Consider the following 23,220-nt stretch of genomic DNA (forward strand, 5'->3'; position numbering starts at 1 on the left):
AGAAGAATTAAAACTATTGCGTAAAACTGTAAAGTCAATATGAAAAACTCTACTGTGCTCATAAATCACATGGGAAGTAGGATTTTTTCCCCCCCTCTATTTCTTTATAATCAGATTTTTTTCTTGCAACCAGAGACTAACCCCCTGCTGGCCACTGGAAAGAATGCAGATTTAGGACACTTTCATATTGACTTCCCTTTTTAGATCAGATGACATAATTTTACACGCACTAAATCTTAAACCAAATAAATTAAATGATGCCTGAAAACATCAGACAACATGATAGCATGAATCTGTATTTATGTGTAATTTTATGGCACTCCAATTGATGTCAAGGCAATTCATTCTAAATCTCAATACTTTTAACTTGCTAACAGGACTAGGTTAGACAGAGATGACAATCTTTTGAGAACTAGAGGTATGGGACTGGGAGTGCTGCAGTCAATCCATTCAATAAAAACAATATATAACCAAAGTTAATAGAATTCTCATCTTTTCTACTCCACAGAAGTGTGAACACTTTTTTTTGGCGACAATTATATAACTATACTCCGATTTTATTGTCCATTTGTGTTATGTTGAGTTAGTAATGGTGAAGACAACAGGCAGGGTTTAATAGGCAAAGAAGCTTTGGGTGGGTGCAGTGAAGCATGCTACTAGTGATGTGGAGTGAGCTACAAGGGTGGCAGGCAGGGGTGAGTTAACTTAAAGCCCAGCTAGAGGTACCTGGTTTAAATGCTGACTCACTTCGCGTGATAAAGAACTCATTGAACTAGAACGTGACAGCTACAGACAGCAGGAGGAAAATTAAAAAAAAACAAACAAACCCATTTTAATAACCTGGCATGCACTGGATTAGTTTTCAGAATGAAAATGAATAAATCAGCATAAAACCATGGTTCATAGAAAAACAGACATGGAAAGAATTATATTAGACCAGCACATGGAACAGAGTATTATTTATCAAGGCGTTTCACATGAATATGAGGAAAGATTTTAATTCTACATGCATATAATATCATGTTCTTTCGCTCCTACATTAATATTACAAAGAGCAAAGTGTGCACTAAAGTAATCTCTTGATCTTCATCTTAGTTTTTAAAAACTAATCAGGCCTACTTTTTAAGCAAACTGTAGTGATTTGGGGACATTTTACAAAAAAATCTAAAGCCAACCTAAAAATAATGTCTTGTATACAATTAGCAGCGTTGCCTTGTTTCTGAGCGGATATGCATAGACAGCCAGTCTTTTATTGCTCATTTTCAGTTCTGATAATGACTAATATAAACTAGAACTGGACAAATTAAGTAGAATTACACATGCTAGCAGTTGAAATTAGAGATGGCACGATACCACTTTTTTTTTTATGTCCGATACAGATACCGATATCATAAATTTGGATATCTGCCGATACCGATATGAATCCGATACAGTGTTTTTTAATCAACAAAACTGTTTTTTTTTTAAATATCTTGCTGCATTTTGTATAAGTTCATACTCAAGTTTAAAACAACAACTACACTAAAGCTATTCTGTTATACCTGTATGCAAAAAAAAAAAAAAAATTTCATAGTTCAGCAATACTGATCAATCTAATAAACTTAAACCTACACCATCCTCCCTATTCTGGTATTTTAAAGAGTACTTAGCGTAAATATTAAGCAACCTAACTAATAGGGTTCCAACTCCCAGCAACAACCAAAAAAAAAAAAAAAAAAAAAAAAAAAAAAAAAAATAGGGAACCACCCCTCACGCTCCACCTCATGATGCTTAATCGACGTAATCAACCTTAATTTGATGCAGTGGGGGGGGGGGGGGGGGGGGGGGGGGGGGGAATGCACAGAAATAATTTTTCAAGAAATATTAAATAGATTCAACATCTTTCTTCAACAAAACTGCCACTGGCAGTAGAGCATCATGCTTCAGTTGCATTATGACAGGAGGCTTAGGCTTACCTCTCCAGAATGGGAGCCATCAGGCACTGTAGGACCTTCTGGGGCAGGTGGTAACAACATTGGGGTGAACATCTAGACAGATTTTTTAAAAAGCGCAACAGAAGAAGTTTGGATAAGTAGAGCTGTTGCTTTGTACTTATTGATGACTGCCTTACATTCTTTCTCAGTATGCTGCTTATGTTTTGTCTTTTTAATGCATTTTTTCACTTATCTTTTAAAAATGAAGAACAGGAGTAAAGTTCATGATTATAAAGAATGATGAGGATTACTAGTAAAGAGTAGAGATACCTGTGGACCAGCACTGGTGTTTGGTGAGTTCTGCTCCTGATTGCCTCCTTCACTGCCTTCCAGAGGTTGTTGATCATCGGGAGCTAATCCAGGGATACAAATAAACATAGAATTACTTCAATCTTTAAAAGCAGAAAATCCTCTACAGCCACCAAATGCTGCTGGTGAATACAAGTTATTATGCCATCTTGCACATGACACACACCTGAGCTAGGCACAAACAGGTTAGTAGGAATAGGCATTGGTGCCAAAGGAGCAAAGATGTCCGCTGGAGCAGGAGCTGGACCGCCAGGTTTAGCAGCTCTGCTGGGGTTCAAAACATCCACGTATCTACTCTTTGTGCCTGAGAGGGAACAAACACATCTGAGTTAAAAGCGCCCTATAAGAGAAGACATGCTTCTACTTTTAGATGCATTATGCAAGGCGAAGGATGAGGTTTGTTTAGCCAAAAGCCACTCTGAGTAATCCTCATCTCACCTGCCTTCCTGGAAAACATGTTGACAGGAGGAATACTACTCGGTGGTGCAGCAGGCCCTCCAGGACCAGGAACTTGAGGCATCTTGGGGAAGACAGAGGGTGGTGGCGGAGGTGGCTTGCTCTAAAAGTTTAGAAGAAAAACTATTAGAAGTGTTCAATTTGTAAGAATTTCAGGCTTTCTGCACACTACAGGTCCAGCCTGGAGAACACATTTTCAATTTTACAGACCTCCTCCTCAGGCTCGTTCAAGTCGACCCATCTCTGCTTCTTTTCATCCCACACAATCTGACAAAGATCACAGCACTCTCATATTGGCCGCATGTACAAACAAGTGTATGAAATTTGTAGAACAGGTAATGTAAACAAGAAAAAAAAAAAAAAAAAAAAAAAAGGTGAACGTGTAAAAGCTATAACTTACAGACTTATTTTTGTCATCTGGCAAGTGAGCTTCATTCTTTCCTTTCCCAATGATCCAACCCAGCCAGCCAACCCCTTTCTGTGTGTGTAAAGATAATAAGTATTCTACTTAGCACAGTGACCACAGTGCACACTGAAAACCTGAGAGCCAGTATGTAAAACTGAACCTTTTTTGGAGAGTCCTTCTTGACTTTCTTGGCCTCTTCTTTAATGGGCTGCTCGGGGATTGAGGGTGGAGGTGGAGAGGCTTGCACCACAGTTGAGTTGCTCCGCTCTCTTCCACCAGAGTGAGTAGAAGACTCCGAGGTGGTACGGGAGCGGCGTCCTGATGACTGGATGACGGAAAATACCAGAAAACACAGATATAAATGAAATGCATAGACCTCCAGATACAACCTCTTTTAATCATCATATAATTTTTTTTAACTTATTACACAGGGATGGTGTTTTATAAATACTGACTTGATTCCTGATATCTTTTTCTGTTTTAGGAAAACACATACAAGTAAAACATCAAAACATTGATTAATTTCTAATTTCCCAACAAGAAAATCTAAATGTGTTTTGAATGTGTGCCCCTCTCTTATGTCGTATATATTCCTCCTGTTTGTTATTTATTTGTTCTGTCTTAATATTTCTATTGTATTCCTGCACAGTTTGTGTGAAGCACCCACAATTTTTTTATACCTGTACAAAGACAACAAAGGGCTATTCTATACTGTTCTAAAAATCTATTGTTAAATAGATGGGGTATGTCAGAATAAAACTACTAGGCCTAGATTTAAGTTCTTCCAGGATGTCTTGGTGAAAACATTTATTCCACTGCAGATAATGGGCTAAATCAGATTTTTTTTGTTAAATGAGAATATTAGAAGCAACAAAGTAAACCTAGCAGCAAAAGCTGCATTCTGGGAAATGCAGACAGCAGGTTTTAACTTTGCTATAATCTCTTGATCTTCATCTTAGTTTTTAAAAACTAATCAGGCCTACTTTTTAAGCAAACTGTAGTGATTTGGGGACATTTTACAAAAAAATCTAAAGCCAACCTAAAAATAATGTCTTGTATACAATTAGCAGCGTTGCCTTGTTTCTGAGCGGATATGCATAGACAGCCAGTCTTTTATTGCTCATTTTCAGTTCTGATAATGACTAATATAAACTAGAACTGGACAAATTAAGTAGAATTACACATGCTAGCAGTTGAAATTAGAGATGGCACGATACCACTTTTTTTTTATGTCCGATACAGATACCGATATCATAAATTTGGATATCTGCCGATACCGATATGAATCCGATACAGTGTTTTTTAATCAACAAAACTGTTTTTTTTTTAAATATCTTGCTGCATTTTGTATAAGTTCATACTCAAGTTTAAAACAACAACTACACTAAAGCTATTCTGTTATACCTGTATGCAAAAAAAAAAAAAAAAAAAAAAAAAATTTCATAGTTCAGCAATACTGATCAATCTAATAAACTTAAACCTACACCATCCTCCCTATTCTGGTATTTTAAAGAGTACTTAGCGTAAATATTAAGCAACCTAACTAATAGGGTTCCAACTCCCAGCAACAACAAAAAAAAAAAAAAAAAAAAAAAAAAAAAAAAAAAAAAAAAAAAAAAAAAAAAGGGAACCACCCCTCACGCTCCACCTCATGATGCTTAATCGACGTAATCAACCTTAATTTGATGCAGTGTGGGCCCCCCCCCACACTGCATCAAATTAAGGGGGGGAAATGCACAGAAATCAATTTTTCAAGAAATATTAAATAGATTCAACATCTTTCTTCAACAAAATTGCAGACTGCACAGATGGTACCTTCCCAAAGGAAAAAGTACTATAGCTTACTAGGAGATATATAGATATATATATAGATATATCTATATATCTATATATAGATATATATATATATATATATCTATATATAGATATATCTATATCTCTATCTATATCTCTATATATATATATATCTATATCTCTATATATATATCTATATCTCTATATATATATCTATATCTCTATATATATCTATATCTCTATATATATCTATATATATCTATAGATATATATAGATATATATAGATATATATAGATATTAGACTTAATAGTCACTATATACAGTAATTGACTTCTATTCATTTTACATCAAATTAAAACTTTGGGTGTAAGATTTGGATAATTATTTATTAAAAGCTAGACATTTTAAATGAGAATAAGAAAGAAAAGTATGTCTTTGTGCCCCCTTTTCCCTGTTCATGCCCTATCGGCCCCCCTGGCTAAACTTTGCTAGATCCACCCCTGCACAGTTACAGCCGTCAGCTACGTAGAAAAAGATCCTCGAGTAGAAAGTAATATTAAATACATTCTAACAACAGCTGATCAAGCTTAAACGTGCTGCTGTTGTTCAGCCGCTGGTTTCCTCTTTCTGGTGCAAAGTGGGCCAAAAACAAACCAGAGAGATGGACTCGCGACAGAAAAGCTGATCAGCTGATCGTTAAGCAGTTTCATGATTGAAGTAGCAGCAAGAAGAGGCAGTCGCTTGTTAAGCTTAACGCAGGAATGCTTTACAAACATTCAGAGATGGACTTACACACTTGCTTTACTTCTCTCGGGGATAACTTTGTCGGAGATGAAATGCCGGGTTGCTAGCGAAGCTCCACATGCTATCCAGACCACCGACAGGTCCCGCATGCCACAGCCGCTCTATCACGTGATGCATACTGCTCCGACGTGCTAACGTTCTGAGGTGAGTTACGGCGTGTTGCAAGTTTTGTGAGGTGCTTTCGTGATATTTAATGGATCGGATTACATTTTTTATTTTTCTCCGATATCCGATCCAGTAATTTAGGTCAGTATCGGACCGATACCGATACGTAATATCGGATCGGTCCATCTCTAGTTGAAATACAAACATACCAAATGCAATGACGATTGTGAAGTAGTCCGAGGTCTCCCGTGACCCTGCAGAAGTAAACATTGTATAAGGCTCTTTACAAAAAATAAATAAATAAAAATTAGCAGATACCGACCATCTTAGCCATCTGATCATAGAAGTCCTTCTGAGGAGTCAGTGAGGTCCTACGTGGTGAGGATGGCATTGACTGGATGTTCGGCATCTCTACTGGGGACCGCGGTGGCTGTTCTACAGGTGGCATGTGCCCAGGAGAAGGGGGCATGTGCGGAGGCATGTGCTGAGGTTGGAAAGTGGGAGAAGCAAAGCCAGGACCCTGTGGGGGGTAGTTTGGGAAGGGAATCTGGGCTTGTGGTCCGCTAGTGGGGACCGGATAGTACTGGGGCACATCACTGGAAGGCGAGAACTGAGGAGGAGCCATTCCATCTTGGAGAATGAAAGTGGAAGCTAAAAGAGAATACAACAGATGAGATTTGATGTATTTTAAATGTACCTGACATTTCAGATAAATAAAAAAAAATGCACCAAAGGCCCCCTAAAAACAAACAAACCTGGAGGCATCAACTGGACTCCCTGTGGTGGAGACCCAGGCAGTAATGAGCTCATGAGTGGGTTATCAGGGGCTGGGTTATCTAGCGACATGCTGTTTGGTGGGCTCGGATGGTCCAAGTCAGAGCTAGGGCTGCTGCACTCAAACTGTATCGGAGTTGTTCTGTCTGCATTGTACGTAATCAGACCCGTCTAAGAAACACAAAGCATCAAACATTTGTTTGATCGACACAAACTATTAAAAATGTTCACATAATTATTATACACAGCCTAATTTATTTTTTTTTTTTTCTATTCAGAAGAAAAGTTTACACAACCTCCCTATATGACAACTGCTTATGTCACAACAGAACTAGAGTACAATGTTTTTCCTTCTCCTCACTTTCATCTGTCCATCCAGCTGTCTCAGGCGAATCAGCCATTCCGGCTCAACGAACAACTCCTGCTCTGGTTTCTCCTTCAGTTGTGGATCGAAGAACCGCAGCTTTTCAGACATCTGTTGGCAAACAGTGTAACAGTAACCTTTGTCTGAATGCAACGCTGCAAAGTATTTAAGTGACTATATTTAGGCAAAAATCACAGCTAAAGAGGAGAATAAGTGTATACCTGTATGATCTGACTGATGAAAACGGGGGAGTAGTAAGAAGGCTGCACGAGGACGGTCTTCGAGATAACTTCGCAATAATGGAAGGCCTGAGCGCTCAAGCCTGCCTCAGCCAAGCGGCATGCATAGATCAATTTAAACACCTAATGAGAAACAAGAAGAACAGAAGAGAGTGATACTTCTTAGTAATATAACATGATAAACATCACTGTAAATAATGCAGTCGTGTATAAAGTTCTTGGTTTATACATATTATTTATTGGTTTGTCAACTGGTTTAAAAAAAAAAAAATAAAAATAAAAACCTCACTTGGAAATTTGGCAGCGAACAAGGTTGGGAGCCTAGAGACTGAGCATACTCATAGGCTTCAGTCCTTTGGATTGCTTCATTAGTCGCAAATTGAGAAAAGGGCAAACTGAAAAAACAAAGATGAGGTTACACATGTTTACTATAAAATGTGAGGACTTAAATTTAACATCTTGGAGCTACGTGGGTGTGGTTATTGCATTAACCTGTGGTTGGAGCCAATCAGGACCATCTTTGTGCTCTTCTTTGTGAAAACGCCAAGACCAACTTGAGCCATCAAATAACAGAAGTGTGCTGCATCAACCAGGCCCTTCGAAGCTGGCGTGAGACAAAATGAGTGCAGACAGAGTTTAAGGGTGCATGTTTGTTGCCAGCGCTCTTGATTACTGAATTCTTGACAAAACCCTACCAAGTGTGTCGCCCATGGTGGTAATTGTGCGAGTATCCAAATCCAGGGTGTGTGTGAGGTTTGACAGCACCATGGCCAAATGAGGACGCCAGTCTCCCCACTTCTCCTCCCCGCAGCACTGTGTGGGAACAAGACATATGTTAGCCAGGGCAAAATAAACACGCCTTTTTTTTTTAAAACAAGTGTCTAAAGCTACAGTACATACTGGAAGCGATTTATTGCCACCAGAGAAAGTGAATGATATTTGGCACCTTCAAGTGACTACAGGTGAAGTGGGTAGGACCTGCAATAAGCTTTCAGGCAAGTGACTGAAGAGACTACCAATGAGAGTGAAGAATACCATTGAATGATATATGGCCTGCTAGTAAATATATTAGAGGGTCATCTAGGCAATCGGAGCCTGTCCACAAGTGACTGAAACACTTCCAGTGTGTTTGGAGGAGGGTAAAACAACACTTACGGTGGCTGACGCAGGCATCCTCCCCGACATCAGCTGGTATACTGTCTGAAGAGGGTCATTTATGGGCAAACTGTTAGCAAACCTACACAACAAAGACACACACACAAAATAATATAATAACAATCATAGAACAAATAGGACCAAAGTTAATTATTCTCACATCTGATTTCTTTACCTCGTCATGACTCGGGCATGAGTCCTGTTGTCCATCTTACTGGCCAATAGCAGGGCATGGCCCCAGAGACCTCCCTTCATGGCTGCTTCTAGTGCATCCTAATTCAACAACGTTCAGGTATTTAAAACCTTGCAAGTTAATACCTCATACTGCATTTCTTATGTACAATTTTACCTTCTTTCGGCCAAACAGCAGCAGCTCCCTGAAGCGTTCTGTTTCTTTGCCAAAATTTTCTGGGACAGTCATGAAAGTGTCCGACAGTAGAGACAGTGGTCCGGCTCCAGGCTCTTCCTCGGCTCTCGCCAGTGGCTCGTTATTAAAATCAATCAAGTTGGCTTCATTAGGACTCTTGCCGGGAAGCCAGACAGAGCGATGCTCCTTCAGCAAGAGGTCAGCAATATCTGTGCCCACAACAGTCTGAGGAAACAGTACGAGTTAAAACGTTGTCTCACGCAAATGTGAAAAGCCACAGTCTTGCCTTAATTTCAATGTATGGTAAGTTTAGTGGTGCCTGCACAGTCTTACCCCATTCTGTCTACATAGCAGCATGATGAAGTCCCAGAGGAGGCGGGCAGAGTCTCTGTCTAAGAGGTTGTTATCACGGGAACACTCCAATGCTTTGTTCTGGGAGAATTTAATCACGTCCACCTTGTGAGTCTCTTCCCTGATGGACAAGATGCAATATTAAAACAGAAAAGCAGTCAATGATGCATTCAATATAAATAGGGAGTTTTAGGCTCTGGCTAGGAATTAGATTTATTTCATTGCCGTTACGGCCCTGGCCATAAGCTGAATCCTGGTGGCCGTTTTAGGTTTTTTCTGTCTGTGTCTTTAAGAGGCTCTTCAGGTTCTTCCTAATTGGAAAGCTGGCTGCTGCTGATTGGCTTCTTGATCATGTGGCTGCTTTGAAAATCCCTCACCAGCAGTTCTCCCGGGGCAGCAACTGACAGCAGCAGCAGCAGACCCGACCATGGCCTCCAAAACCCTCTGTGATTTTTGTGCTTTCCTGATTATTGAGCTTTGTAAATAAATAGATTATGGATCACATGTAAATAGGGGCACCGTTTTCTCCTGTTTATTCAGTTAGGGGTAGCACCTGTCGTTTGTTTGGTTTGTGTTTCACCTAGGTTTTAGGTAGCACCTCCCTTTTTGAATGTTTGTTATTTTGGCGTTTGTTCACCCCAGAGTTAAGCTTTCAGTTTGGACAAAACAACCTTTCACTTGAAATTTGGCTTCTGGGTATGGTTTTGGGGACAAGGGTGGCGTCACTTCCTTTTTGTCTACAGCTTTTGGTTGGCAGTTTTCTGGTAGGGTAGGGGGTATACTAGCCACAATGACTTTTGATGTGGATGGTTTTGCACAACGGCCCACCATGGATAAGTTGCAATGATGCACGAAGGCAGATTTGTTGTTGGTGGCTAATTTGTTTAATGTTAGTGTCCCCTTAAATGCACAAAAAGCAGAAATTAAGCAGTGTATGGCAGAGCAGCTGGTAGAAAAGGGGATAACTGCAAAGGTGAAACCTCGACTGGTTGATGCTTCTGAGAATTTGGTGGTGGATGTGGGAGCAGAAGCTGCAGCAACCATCCCACAAGCTGTCAGTGGATGGATGACACTGGGGCGGAGGCTCCTGCTGCCATTTAGGTCCCAAACATTGAACCAGCCGGTCAGTTACAGGCAGGAATGGTTACAGAGGATATCAAGCTCGCCCTTTGCCTGAAAGAGGTCGAGCTTGAGACTAAAGCCAAAGAAGCTGAGCTTATGCATCCCCGCGTAAGGGCTATGGAGCTGGATCCTTCCCAGGAACACAATGCTATGTCTACCCCGTGAGCAAAACTTCCGAGACATTCTCCTCTGACCAGTTCAATGCAAGTAAACAAGTTGCCTTAGGGTCACCTTTCAGAGAAAGTGAGGTTGATTCTTACTTTAACGCCTTTGCATCACAACCACTTTAAAGTGGCCCAGTGGTTAGCTGCGAGTAAAGTGAAGGATTTTATTAGCTAAGAGAATTCGTCCTATTGGAAGAATTCAAAATGTGTCTCCCTGAGAATGTTGTTGTGTATCTCAATGAGCAAAAGGTGGTTTCTAAAGCTGCTGTTCTCACAGATGAGTTTTCGTTTTCAGCTGTGCACCATGAAAAGGTTTCTCCTAAGTGTCAAACGCGCCCTGATCTAGTTCCCATGACTCGTCGTGAATACTTTTATTGCCGTGACACTGGACATCTCATTGCTAATTGTCCGTTGCTTCGCCGCAAAGAGCAAGCTCAAACCTCGAAAAAGACAAAAAGTGTTGGTTTCGTTCGGTCGGTGTCCGCTCCTAATCCCATCAGTGATGAACCAGGAAATGACTGCCTTGACAGCAGTTACTGACCTTTCATTTCAAAAGGGCTCGTCTCACTGAGTGGGAAAGAGGAAGATAATGTGCCGATTGCAATTTTGCATGACACTGGGGCTACCCAGTCTCTCATTTTGGAGAGCGTGGTGCTGACGCTCTCGTATGAGGAGTGAAAATGAGTGTGTTATGGGCTCCGATCGAGAAAACACTAAACACCACTAATTTGAGGGATTTTCTTTCTCCCAAGTACTGAAAACTCAGTGTAACCACCTCTGAAGTTTTCTGATCAGTTTGTTTGTGCAGTGCATTGTCTGAATAGTAGCATGTTTTGTGCTTGGGGTCTGCTCTGTCTTGCTGCCCACAGTAACTGTCCAATCATGGCTGTGGTGCCCTTGTGGGATTAATAGGAATAGGCTGTAGGTTTTTTTTTTTTTTTTTTTTTTTTTTAAATGTACATATCTTCTTGTACTGAAGAGAATGAAGCTCTATCCCGACGTAGCTGAAGCTGTTATGTTCTTCTCGTCCAACTTGAAAAGCAGCTTTCAGTTTGGGGATGACTACTGTGGAGAACATGTCTGAACCACCCCACATAAAATCATCTACATGACATGCAAGTACCCCTGTCACCTTATAGAGATCATCTAGCCAGTAGAAGACAGCTGAATCTACTTTTGACACTGTGCCCCCCAGCTTCTGCATGGTTTCTTTCACCCAGTTTTACCTGCATAATGAAGCATCTGCCAGGCCATAAACACATTTATTCAATTTCATGTAGTTCCTTTGCTCTGTGCTTCTACCGGTGGTAACTGAGCCAGTTTACGCAGCTTAAATGTGTTAACACCGCCATCATGATTAAGGCGATTAAATTTTTTTAACGTACTCAACCAGTCTAGCTTTGGGTACAATGCCCACTGGTGTTTCCTTGAGTGTGCACACCCACCTTGTTGATATACATTTCTGACCCTTGTCTTTCTCCTCTTTAAACACATCGTTTCTTTTCCAGTTGTCAAGTTCAGTTTGTTTGGCTTGTGAGAAGATGTCTTCCTTCACCACTAATCTTTCATCTCTGTCTGTGCATGACTTGGCATCTTCAGACGGTGTCACTTGGAGGTTGTTTATTTGCTGCACATTAATGGAACCCATGGATCCAGCAATTTCCTTGGGCTCACTGTACTCCATGTTGTACCACTTTGTGTTTCCCAGTGGCTTTTCCTGCTCGACTGATTATTTTTCCAGCATATGTTTGACCCGTTTCTTTGTCTGTGTATTTAATTATTTGTCCAACTTTAAGTTTTAGTCCTTCTATATCTGTGGTTGAGTGGGACAGTGTAGGACCTCTTTCTCTAGCTTGTACTGGATCACAGAAGGACTGTTTTCTGTAGTACCAAGCAGTTCATTTTTTGTTGATACCATCTCCTCACGTTTGCTTTCAAAAATCGTGTTCCTCACCAAGTACCACTGCTGGGGTCTTTAAAAGATTTTCATCTGTTTTTCCTCTTCAGTTTCTTCCATTTTCACTTGTGGTTCATCCACTTTTCTGAGCCTAGACTGGTGTACTCTGACATAGGTTCCTCCACACCTGGCAAATATTACTACACCTTGGCCAATGACCACACCTGGACCTTTCCACTCATGACAATCTCTCCTTTTATAATAGACTTCGGCCCCAATTTCATATTTGTCAACAATGGATTGCAGCTGTTTGCGAAAAGCTCTTCGTATCTCTCAGAGCATTCAGCTTTCAATGTTAGTCCAATAATCAAAAAATTGACATTAGAAGTCCAACTTTAATGGTCGCCTTCCTTTGCACAACCACCGAAAAGCCAACCCTCCAGACTTCTACTCCCCCCTTTTCCACCTGCGTGTAGCCACCCCCTCCACAGGACACTTGTGCAGTAGGTTACATACATCTTAACACAAAGAAGGTAGAATTCCCTTACTTGACAAGAGGTCCAGGGAAACCTCGCAGTTCTGCCTGATCAGTGGTATCCTGCAGCATGGTCTATAAATACAGGCAAAGGATATAATAATTCTTCAGATGTCCTTCAGATTATGGTCATACACACACACGCCCACACACGCACACACGCCCACACACACACACAAAAATCCACAGAAGCATTCAGTCTAAGTTTACGGGCAAATGCTAACAGTTACTTCAGGGCTTCTATCAGAAGATAATGGATATCATCAATACTGTTCCATCTGCTCGTCATTTTTTATGAATGAAGATAAATTCAAATTAACAAGAAGTTAAATCACTGTTAGACAACAGCTGATGGTTTTGAGACTGCATTCTAGCTAATGCAATCTCTCTTTTGCCCTTCGCACAGGATGTTTACCTGCATACTGCTCAAAGGTTATTGCTCAGTATTACTGGGACTATGAGCAGACATCTCGTCTCTTTCCTACTTTATGGGAAAAGCTGTCTGAATCAACCCATACAATCTAGTGGTCTTTAAGTGTCAGTGATTTCAGATCATTTAGTGTTGTACATTTAACATTGTGTCTGCTATAGTAAATCCGCCATAATCTTAATGAGATAAATAATGGGAAATAGAAAGAAAGGAAGAATTTTTTCCTTAAAAGACACACAGCTCATTAGTTTTAGTGCTGCTTATTTTGCTAGGTTTATTGAAACCGGAGTAATACAGTTTCAGGAACATCTTCCAAAAGACCCAAAATAAACAAACAAAAAAAGCCAACCAAAAAACAAAACAATATATCAATGAAATATGGTCTGTTAAAGCCATACCTCAAGGTTGTGGATGTCAACTAAAGCAGGCTGTCCTGCTGAGGGCAGATTTGGCAGAACCTGAACAAGATGTCCACCAGGTCCAAAACGAGCACAGCGGTGTGGTATGGTGAACTTTTCTGGGGTTGCAGGACGAGGAGGGGCTAGAGGAGAAAAAAAAACAAAGAGAATCAGACCATTCAACTCAGCTAAGGACCCTTAGAAATGAAAAAAATGCTTCAAAGAGTGATGCAGCACTTACGCTGCTCAGGGGCAATCCAGGTGCTTTCGGTGGTATACCCAGAGGGATAGTACTGGCTATAGTTGTGAGATGCATCAGTCTGATCTGGGTACTGCCCATAGGAGTAATCCACAGCCAGAGTGGATGATGTGTTATCATATGCTGCTGACACCAAGTCAGGCTGGCTCCTGTACACTTGGCTCTGTAACAAAGAGAGAATTATTATTTATAATGCAAATGAAACATTTAAAAAAATAATAATAATACATGGAAAAAGAATTTGTAAATTAATTTTTGCTTTAACAATATTTCTACAGTGATTACTCATAAATTTTGGCCTGGTCTCCATTTGTGGTTCAGCCAGATAACTGCATACACAGAATACTTGTGAGACATATGTGGGGAAAAAAATTGCCTGTTGCGATCGTGAGCTGAAGCTACTCCGTCTGCTGTGGTGACTGTGGGAGCTGTGGACTGACTGTTCACTGTGGACACTGCGCCGGTCAAAGTCATCACCATAAGCATCTCCCTGACGACGGTAGTCCTCATCAAAGCTAGCATCGTAACCAGGATAGTACTGCCACTGGTCCTCATAGCCAGCCTTCCTGTGAGTGAAATGTTGTAAATTGAATTTAGATTTTCTTTTTCCATGAGACACGCATGAACAATAACACTTCTTACACTGCCTTTTATTACTCACTGTAAATGTACATTAATATTATAACAACTCCATGATGTCCAAACAGTATTCTCTGCATACCTGGTAGGATACATAGATTGATTGCTGTAGCTGTCTCCCCTTCTGCTATCATCATAAGCCCAGTAGGACTGGTCATAGTATCCTCTATATCTGGGGTCATAGTGGCCATAGTATCCTTTACGCAGAAAATATGAAACGGAGACAGGGAAAGACATGAATTAAGAAAAAAATAAATAAATAAATATTCAAAGCTTTCAACACTATGAGCTACGAGCCATACCTCCAAAGTACTTGGCATAATTTGCATAATAATCACTATAGGCACTTTGGTTTGCTCTGTGGTAATCCTCGTGATAGCCTTGCCTTAAGGGGAGAGAAAAAAAACAATTCAAAGATAAGGTAATGATGAATGAAGTAGTACAATGTATTAACACAGATTTTTTACATCCAACAAAACCAACATCACAGCAGGGAAGTCTTTAACTTGCAAAATCCTCTTAAGATACTTAAAAACTCAATTTATAAATCAGAAACACGTGAAAAGACAGTACACACCATTCAAGTAATCTTGTGAGTTTCACTAACCTGGATGATGGCCTGTCAGAGTACTGGCTGGCTCTAGAGTTAGGACGCTCCGGCTGAGGCTCTCTGTACTGGTAGTTTGTATCACGATAACTTTGGGTCTGCCCCTCATATCTGCCATACCAAGGATCTACTCTGTTCCTGTATGGTCCTGCCTAAGAGATAAGAGCACCAATAGAAATTGGGAAATAAATATTCACATGCTAGGTTAAATAAAAGGACACCTTATACTTACTTGATAATATGGCTGTGCTCTAGGATCCCCAGATGGAGGTGGGTATTGGCCAGAAGGATATGGTGCTCTGCTATCTGGGTAGTCTCCATAATTATTATAATAGCCACTATACATCTGACCCGGTGCTGGTGGAGGCCCATAGCCTTGATGGCTTCCTGCAGAGGACGGTGGGCGAGGTGGCTCCGCAGGAGTTGTCTGTGGAGCCCCTGGAGGACCTTGAGGCCCAGGAGGAGGAGCATTTCCTGCAGATGGCCCCTGTATTGGAGCAGGATACTGGTAACTGGGGGGTTGTGCTCCACTCGCTGTAACAGGAGGAGCATCTTTTTGTCCGTGCTGTGCAGCCTGAGAATCTAATACCTTAGGAGGTTCTGCTGGGGGCTGCTGGGTGTTTGGAGCTGTTTGAGAGGGTGCTGGTGGTACCTGTGTGGTAGATGAAGAAGTTGGAGTCTGGACAGAGGCATTCCCTTCCACTTTTAGAGCATCTTTGGTGACCTGTAGGTAAAATCCATTACTAGATTGTGGAGACTCGTGAAGAGAGGAAGGGTGTCCAGAAGCCTGGCTCTGGGCTTGTGATTGGTGCATAGAAAAATCAAGCAGTTCATAATTTGATGGCTGATTATGATTAGAGGAAGGATCATTCACAAGAGAAGTTTGCAGATTAACTTGGAGAGCAGAGTTACTCTCTCCAGCCACTGATTGACCCCTTGAAAGAGGAGGGCGGACAGGCTGGGGATGCGGCGATGCTGTGATTTCTGATGTCGTAGCTGCTGTGTTGTCTCGAGTCAGATTGAGTGGACTCTGATTAGAAGCCGAAACACTGAAGCTCAGGATTCCAGGAGAAAAAAGTGGATTTTGATTACATGTTACTGAAGCTGGTTGGGAGGTAGTGGGACCCTGCCCCTGTGCAATCAATCTCACAGGTGGGGTAGTTTCCCTAAGGCTACTTTGAGTGGCTGCTTGAGGAGTGGTACTAGGGGGAATCACACTGTAATTGGACACTGGCGGGGCAATGAAAACAGGTTGGTGAAGCGAGCCAGACACAAGGAGAGATGCATAGCCCAGGTTGCCTTGAGAGTCACTTGGCTCTGCCTCACTCACCTTTGGCGGGTTCTCTAGATTCTCTGAGTGCTGATGCGAAGGTGGCTGGGTTCTTTGGGAGGGCTGCAGGTCCAGTGGACCATCCTCTGGAGGTTGGATAACATCAGCACTTGGCTCTCGTAATGGGGCAAGAACTATTGGGGCAGCAGGGGCGAGGAGGATGTTACCGCCCAAGGTCGTAGGATCATTCTGAGCCCACAGAGTAGTGGCAGGACTCTCACAGGGCTGATTAACTCCATGAGCACGGGATGAAGGTCGAGAGTGAGAATAGACCACTGGGTGTGTCAAAGGAGGTACGGCACCTCCAGCACCTGCAGGCAAAGGGTGACCTGAGCCATAAACATTTTCCATATTGTCTGGTGGCTGCTCCATATTACCTGGTGTACAATCTGCACCCCCTTCTGCTACCATTTTAGCCCTGTCAACCTCAGCAGGACGCACCCCGACCCCATGTGAGCGCACAGGTTCGAAAGAGCTGTTAGCACTGGCCTGAAAGATACCGGTTGGTTTGGGAGGGCTAGGCGTGGGGGGCCACATTTGCTCCAGAGAGCTCTGCTGTACACCCACATCTCCAGCTGGAGAAGTGTCAATCTGTTCAAAGTAGCCTCCAGCTGCAGCTGCAGCGACAGGCTGATTAGGATCATCAGAGAGTCGTGAGCTTTCCTGTTGAATAAAGGTGCCCACCACCCCCTGATGTCGACGAGTGCCTGTTCCACTCCCATGGCTCATGTTGCTGTAGTTGGACGACACACTGGCAGATCTCATTGGTCTGGGAATTGAATCTGGAGTCTCCAGGTTGGGTCCAGTTTCAAACTGCTCAGCACTGTGGGGTGCAGTAGCAGCAGTATTACTATGGATTTCACTGGGTAATACTTCTTGGTTTGGAACACACTCCAAATTCTCTACATGGTCAAACTGTGAATCCGATGGCTTCTGAGCATTTCCCTGTGATGGTTGATTGCCATCGATCATGTAAGGTACTTGTGAGTGATCTTGAAGAAAAGCTCCTTGGTAATCTGAAGAAACATCTGCATGACTACTGTGTGCCTGCTGGTTGTTGTGAAGTTGAAAAGTTCCAGCAATACCATTTACTGCCTTATTTCTCTCTGCAGACAGCGTTTCCTCATTTTCCACATCATTGTCTTTGAAGAACATTGAAAGTGTACCGGATTCCTGGTAATGTGGAAGTGGGGCTGGGACAGTACTAGAACTAGGCCCAGGCCCAGTACTGGTTGCAGGCTGAGATCCAGCAGCGTCAAGAAGGGGCTGAGGATGACCCATACCAGTACCCATTTGATGGTAGCCCGAGTCCTGTGGGGGCGGGTTAAACCAAAGATCTGGTGCAGCAGAGCTCTGACTGAAGTAACTCTGTGTTTGGAAATGGGAATTATGCTGTTGGGGACCATTTGGGTCTGGCCACTGAGAAGTAGGAGGTTTTAGTGGATTTTGAGAAGGAAGAGAAGCCTGATTCTGAAGATGTGCAGGTTGGGTCGGAGGGGTAGGGGTGTTGTGAAGGGGTGATGGGCTGTGGGAGGGGTACATCTGGGTTTGTGGAGGCATATAAAATGGCTGTGGTACAGGGTCACTAGTAGGCTGGAAATAGTTCTGAACTGATGGGGGGCGACTTCCGTGATCAGGGGCCCACTGGGAAGAGGAGGTGGTGACCGGTGGCAGTGGCTGGAAGGGCACTGGCAGAGAACCAGACTGTCCTTGAAATTCAGGGTTCAAAGGTGTCTGACTAGGTTCTGAGGCTGTAGCCATAGGTGCTGACTCTGTGGATGCAGATGGTATCTGTTCTCTTGAATTAAAATATCCCTGTTCATTATGTGAGGATACGTATCCAGTTGGACCAAGGGGTGGTGTACTGTGAGGGTTGAAGAGGGTCACTCCAGAAGCAGCAGCTGTGGCACCCTCCAGTGTCTGTGGTTGCGGAGGCAGCCCTGAGCCAGGTTGAGGGTACATGGCATTAGATGGTGTTTGCACTGGTGCAGGGTTGCTGTTAGATACTGTTGGGAGGCCACCTGCAGCCATAGGGGGAGGAGCTCTACTAAAAGCAAAAGGGTCTGTCATGGGTTGAGCAACAGGAGGCATTGTGGCAGGAGCTGCAGCAGCATGCTTGTAAGGCCTGGTCCTGCGGAACATATTGGGCCCAGAAGGAGGAGGGCCAGAGGCTCCTGGTCGTCCAGTCCGGGGAGGGGGCTGCATGTCCGCAGAGTTAACAGGTCCGAGGACCAGGTCACTCTAAGAGATCTCACTGAAGGCTGAAGTCAGGCGTAGCTGAATAGAGACAAGAAAGAGGAAGTGATTAACAAAAAGCCCTGCCTCTTTGGGATACTTTACCACACCTTTGTTTGCATTTTAGCCTGTGGTCCTATTCAAACCAAACGTACAACGTGGCAAGTTCTACATCAGCCCTCAAGATGCTGTGGTGGGTAAATACATATAGTGCTCAATTCAATACAACACACTTGATTTACTGTAATGCATACTTGGTATACTAGTATACTATCTACTGTTAATTAAATGGTCTGTAGAGCATTTGATGGTCATCTTACTGGTAATATATTATGAACCAAAGCACTGATGTAAGTCTATACACTTGTATAGTGTATATCACCCAGGTGAGGAAAATATAATATATGAAATTTATGAAAATTTCCTTAAAAAAATAAACAAAAACAGGAAACTTAAATTAACATCACAGATCTCATGGAGGCTGCAAAGTTGAGTAGCTAAATAGTTTCTTTAAAAAGAAAAAAAAAAGCACCTGCTTTTGCGTCAAATGCAGCTTTTAGCAGAAAGTCAAACTGAACTGCTCTACTGACAAGAGACCACAGTGCCATTGCATCTATAGTTGTTTCTTGAGTTCAGGTAAGGATGAAATCAGCCAAACAGGGGTGGAAGCTATGATTAAAATTATTTACACTTAGCATTAACTGGTAACTGTCACATGAGTCGTGCCACTACCCTTGTACAACATGTGTACACTTTTCTCAGTTGAAATGCAAAAGTTAATAGTGGACAGTCATTTAAATCACGCCACTACGTAGTATTAAGATCAAGGCCATGTATATTATTTGTCAAACAGAGATACTGAGCGTGTCTCAGTAGGAAGTTGAGTCAAGCTAACACGGCCTGTCAATAAGCATTTCAAATGCTAGATGTTTGGAGAGAAAGAAGACACGGAACTAATGTAACGTAGGGAAGTACATTTGGCCAGACGGGCTCTACCGGGGAGATCCCGGATCTTCCCGGCGCTCTAGGATATAAATTTACCAAGAGCCGTTGCACCCTCTTAAGCTTCGTATCGTTAGCACCGCAGATCTGCCAACTTAGAAAAGTCACAAAGTTAGCGTTGTTAGACATACGCTCCCTACTTCTTATCACTACTTGCCAGTTGTTCCAATATAGATGGCTGCTAAATCTCTTTGGTCTGGCACGACATTGAGATAGTGTTACACATTAAGCGACAGTCGGGTAAAGGTCCGGTGATTGGTACAACAGCTAACGGGAACCGTTCGGTGCTCCGTATGTCCCAAACGCCGGAGCCAGCAAATCACTAACATCTAAAGTCTGCCCGAATTCGTCCTTACACCAGCAGTTCTGTGAGTAACGAAAGGCGTAAAATTTCGGCACAAACTCAACATTGACATGGTTACACCGCGATAAGTTACAAGTCGCTGGCCACTCGTCGACCATAATTTAACAGGTTCACAGCCTGGTCAGCTAGCATTAGCACTGCTGCTTACTTAGCATTCCTGGCTAACTAGCCTGCGCTAATCACAAGGTAACAGTTCCCTGCCTGCCACAGACACCAGATTAAAACACCTAGAGTAAAACATTGTTAATTGTGTTGCAGATATACTCTTACCCGCTGTCGGAAATGTGTACAGAAATGAATAAATTCTTACAAGTATGCTGGAGTGTGACACACCGCCACCATCTTCAATGAACACATCCTACTAGGCTACGTGTACAAGCAGCGTCACGGGCCAAACAACGACTGCGTCGCAAGAGGGTGGGGGTTATTAAATACCCTTTCCGTATATTTATCATCAGATTCTTTTTAAGTGCAAAATTAATTGAAATATGGTATTTTGACGGCAATGCTATAATGAAAACACTAAATAGTCGTGTTTGACTTGGACATGGAAACTGCAACACAATTTTAATGCACTTAAAGGGGAATAAATAGGGACTCCAGATTCTAATAATGACATACCCTATGATATATCAAGTTCATGCTAAGCTATGTGTGCAATAAAAGACTATAACAGGCTGCTCGTGTTGTGTGAGGCATTATAATAGACTACCATAATAGACTATTTGTACCACTCAGTGTACAATTAAAGCATGCAAAACGGGTATTTGTCCACTGGGGAGCACTATCGTATCATCAACCTGAAAGCTTCTCGGATGAGAGGTGAAACGTCTTCAAGCAACTTAAAGAAGTCCAGACGCTTTTCTTTCCAAGCTCTTTAGACAACCTGAAATCCACTTGCTCCTTATTGGCAAAGTAGGTAGGAATGAGCCACCAAAATAAAATGATCTTCACTTGTTCTTGAATATTGTGGCATAGAGTGACAGTTTGTTTAAATACCCGGTTCCACTTTTTACAGATGTCAACTAAAGCTGAAGTATAGTGGGATTTGGTCTCGTTAAATCAAGTCAAGGAAGTCAGAGTAAGTCAAAGTCAACCTTATTGTCAGTTCTGCAACATATACAGAACATAGAAGAATTAAAAAAAATCCCCCAGCCACAGTGCGAAACTATAGTGAATCAAAAATAAGAGAAAATAGGGAGATATAAGAATATGACGTACAGGTATGAATATACATATATATTATATCAAACTACAGCTCTGAATTGCATGAGATATATACAAGTAGTGCCATATATGTCTTAAAGTATATGAATTGTACAAGCATTCTTAAAGTTATATAGATTATTGCTGATTTTTGTATGAAAATATGAAGTATAATTGAATTACTAAAAAGTCTGTGTACAACATTACCGTTGAGACAACATCAGTATGGGACTGAATGTTTAGATAGCAGCAATATTCTCTTCTGCAACCATCAGTAGTAGTAAATATAAAGACTGGATTCAAGACACTTGTGTGCTGTCTTACTGTTGTCTTATTGGGAATGTTGTTGATTTTGAATGTGAACTTCCACAGACATAGTATGTGAAGTTCAGTTTCCACATCAGAAGCAAATGTAGAGGATTGCAAGAAAAAAAATCTCTTGCCACTGCACTCACTATACAGATAAAAATAATTGGCCACACCTCTTGATGGTTGTTTTTTCTGAGCTTTGCCTTCAGCCTCTTAGTTAATTCAGATAAAACTGAGATTATTGTACTCGGCCTTGAAAATCTTAGAAATTTGGTATCTAACCAGATTCTTACTCTGGATGGCATTACCTTGGCCTCCAGTAACGCTGTGAGGAACCTTCGAGTCATTTTTGACCAGGACATGTCCTTCAATGCACATATTAAACAAATATGTAAGACTGCTTTCTTCCATTTGCGCAACATCTCTAAAGTTAGAAAAATCTTGTCTCAGAGTGACGCTGAAAAACTAGTTCATGCATTTATTACTTCCAGGCTGGACTACTGCAATTCGTTATTATCAGGATGTCCAAAAAACTCGCTGAAAAGCCTTCAGTTAATCCAAAATGTTGCAGCAAGAGTACTGACAGGGACTCAAAAGAGAGAGCAGATTTCTCCTGTTTTGGCTTCCCTTCATTGGCTTCCTGTTAAATCCAGAATTGAATTCAAAATCCTGCTCCTCACATACAAGGTCTTAAATAATTGGACCCCATCTTATCTTAATGACCTTGTAGTACCATATCACCCTATTAGAGCACTTCGCTCTCGCTCTGCAGGCCTACTTGTTGTTCCTAGAGTATTTAAAAGTAGAATGGGAGGGAGAGCCTTCAGTTTTCAGGCCCCTCTTCTGTGAAACCAGCTTCCAGTTTGGATTCAGGAGACAGACACTATCTCTACTTTCAAGATTAGGCTTAAAACTTTCCTTTTTGCTAAAGCATATAGTTAGGGCTGGACCAGGTGACCCTGAATCCTCCCTTAGTTATGCTGCAATAGATGAAGGCTGCCGGGGATTCCCATGATGCATTGAGTTTTTCCTTTCCAGTCACCTTTCTCACTCACTATGTATTAACAGACCTCTCTGCATTGAATCATATCTGTTATTAATCTCTGTCTCTCTTCCACAGCATGTCTTTATCCTGTCTTCCTTCTCCCACCCCAACCGGTCGCAGCAGATGGCCGCCCCTCCCTGAGCCTGGTTCTGCTGGAGGTTTCTTCCTGTTAAAAGGGAGTTTTTCCTTCCCACTGTCGCCAAAGTGCTTGCTCATAGGGGGTCATATGATTGTTGGGCTTTTCTCTGTATCTACTGTACAATATAAAGCACCTTGAGGTGACTTTTGTGGTGATTTGGCGCTATATAAATAAAATTGAATTGAATTGAATTAGTTCCAGTGAAGGGGAAATCTTATTAATGCGTCAGCTTACCACAACATTTAGGACAATTCTGTGCTTCTAACTTTTTGGAAACAGTTTGAATAAGGCTGTTTCCTGTTCCAGCATGGTTGTTAACTGGTGCACAAAGCAAAGTCCAGAAATACATGGTTGGGTGAGTTTGGTGTGGAAGAACTTGATTGGCTTTCAAAAGAGCCCTGACCTCAACCCTACTGAACACCTTTGGGATGAACTAGAGCA

At 41.9% G+C, this 23,220-nt stretch overlaps 1 protein-coding gene and 1 long non-coding RNA gene across 7 annotated transcripts in view; one reads left to right on the forward strand and one right to left on the reverse strand.

Moving 5' to 3' along the window:
• The window catches only part of sec16a (SEC16 homolog A, endoplasmic reticulum export factor), a 22,764-nt gene extending 2,293 nt beyond the window's left edge, over positions 1-20,471 (reverse strand). Inside the window, exons 1-29 of one of the 5 annotated variants that reach the window (XM_076886636.1) lie at positions 20,391-20,471; positions 15,382-18,756; positions 15,150-15,301; positions 14,845-14,927; positions 14,625-14,739; positions 14,280-14,469; positions 13,886-14,066; positions 13,645-13,787; positions 12,830-12,891; positions 9,081-9,219; positions 8,730-8,972; positions 8,556-8,653; positions 8,381-8,462; positions 7,921-8,038; positions 7,718-7,829; positions 7,515-7,620; positions 7,208-7,348; positions 6,984-7,097; positions 6,604-6,793; positions 6,171-6,499; positions 6,058-6,102; positions 3,305-3,469; positions 3,139-3,216; positions 2,949-3,005; positions 2,721-2,841; positions 2,449-2,586; positions 2,244-2,326; positions 1,956-2,027; positions 748-786 (exon numbers count right to left, since the gene is read on the reverse strand). In XM_076886636.1, the coding sequence (XP_076742751.1) occupies positions 748-786; positions 1,956-2,027; positions 2,244-2,326; positions 2,449-2,586; positions 2,721-2,841; positions 2,949-3,005; positions 3,139-3,216; positions 3,305-3,469; positions 6,058-6,102; positions 6,171-6,499; positions 6,604-6,793; positions 6,984-7,097; positions 7,208-7,348; positions 7,515-7,620; positions 7,718-7,829; positions 7,921-8,038; positions 8,381-8,462; positions 8,556-8,653; positions 8,730-8,972; positions 9,081-9,219; positions 12,830-12,891; positions 13,645-13,787; positions 13,886-14,066; positions 14,280-14,469; positions 14,625-14,739; positions 14,845-14,927; positions 15,150-15,301; positions 15,382-18,684 (6,699 nt within the window). In that variant the 5' untranslated portion in view covers positions 18,685-18,756; positions 20,391-20,471. Of the gene's footprint in view, positions 1-726; positions 787-1,955; positions 2,028-2,243; positions 2,327-2,448; positions 2,587-2,720; positions 2,842-2,948; positions 3,006-3,138; positions 3,217-3,304; positions 3,470-6,057; positions 6,103-6,170; positions 6,500-6,603; positions 6,794-6,983; positions 7,098-7,207; positions 7,349-7,514; positions 7,621-7,717; positions 7,830-7,920; positions 8,039-8,380; positions 8,463-8,555; positions 8,654-8,729; positions 8,973-9,080; positions 9,220-12,829; positions 12,892-13,644; positions 13,788-13,885; positions 14,067-14,279; positions 14,470-14,624; positions 14,740-14,844; positions 14,928-15,149; positions 15,302-15,381; positions 18,757-20,350 lie in introns of all 5 variants that reach the window. The other 4 variants (XM_076886633.1, XM_076886634.1, XM_076886637.1 and 1 more) reach the window with 4 other exon arrangements.
• LOC143419533 (uncharacterized) lies at positions 20,419-22,946 on the forward strand. 2 transcript variants are annotated; one of them, XR_013099529.1, is made up of 3 exons: positions 20,419-20,999; positions 21,099-21,161; positions 22,716-22,946. It is a non-coding gene; the product is annotated as an uncharacterized LOC143419533 (long non-coding RNA). The 2 variants fall into 2 exon arrangements; XR_013099528.1 differs by having other exon boundaries at positions 20,419-20,995.
• The last annotated feature ends 274 nt before the right edge of the window (positions 22,947-23,220 follow it).

Source organism: Maylandia zebra, linkage group LG7 (genome assembly GCF_041146795.1).
Source record: "Maylandia zebra isolate NMK-2024a linkage group LG7, Mzebra_GT3a, whole genome shotgun sequence".
NCBI lineage: Eukaryota > Metazoa > Chordata > Actinopteri > Cichliformes > Cichlidae > Maylandia > Maylandia zebra.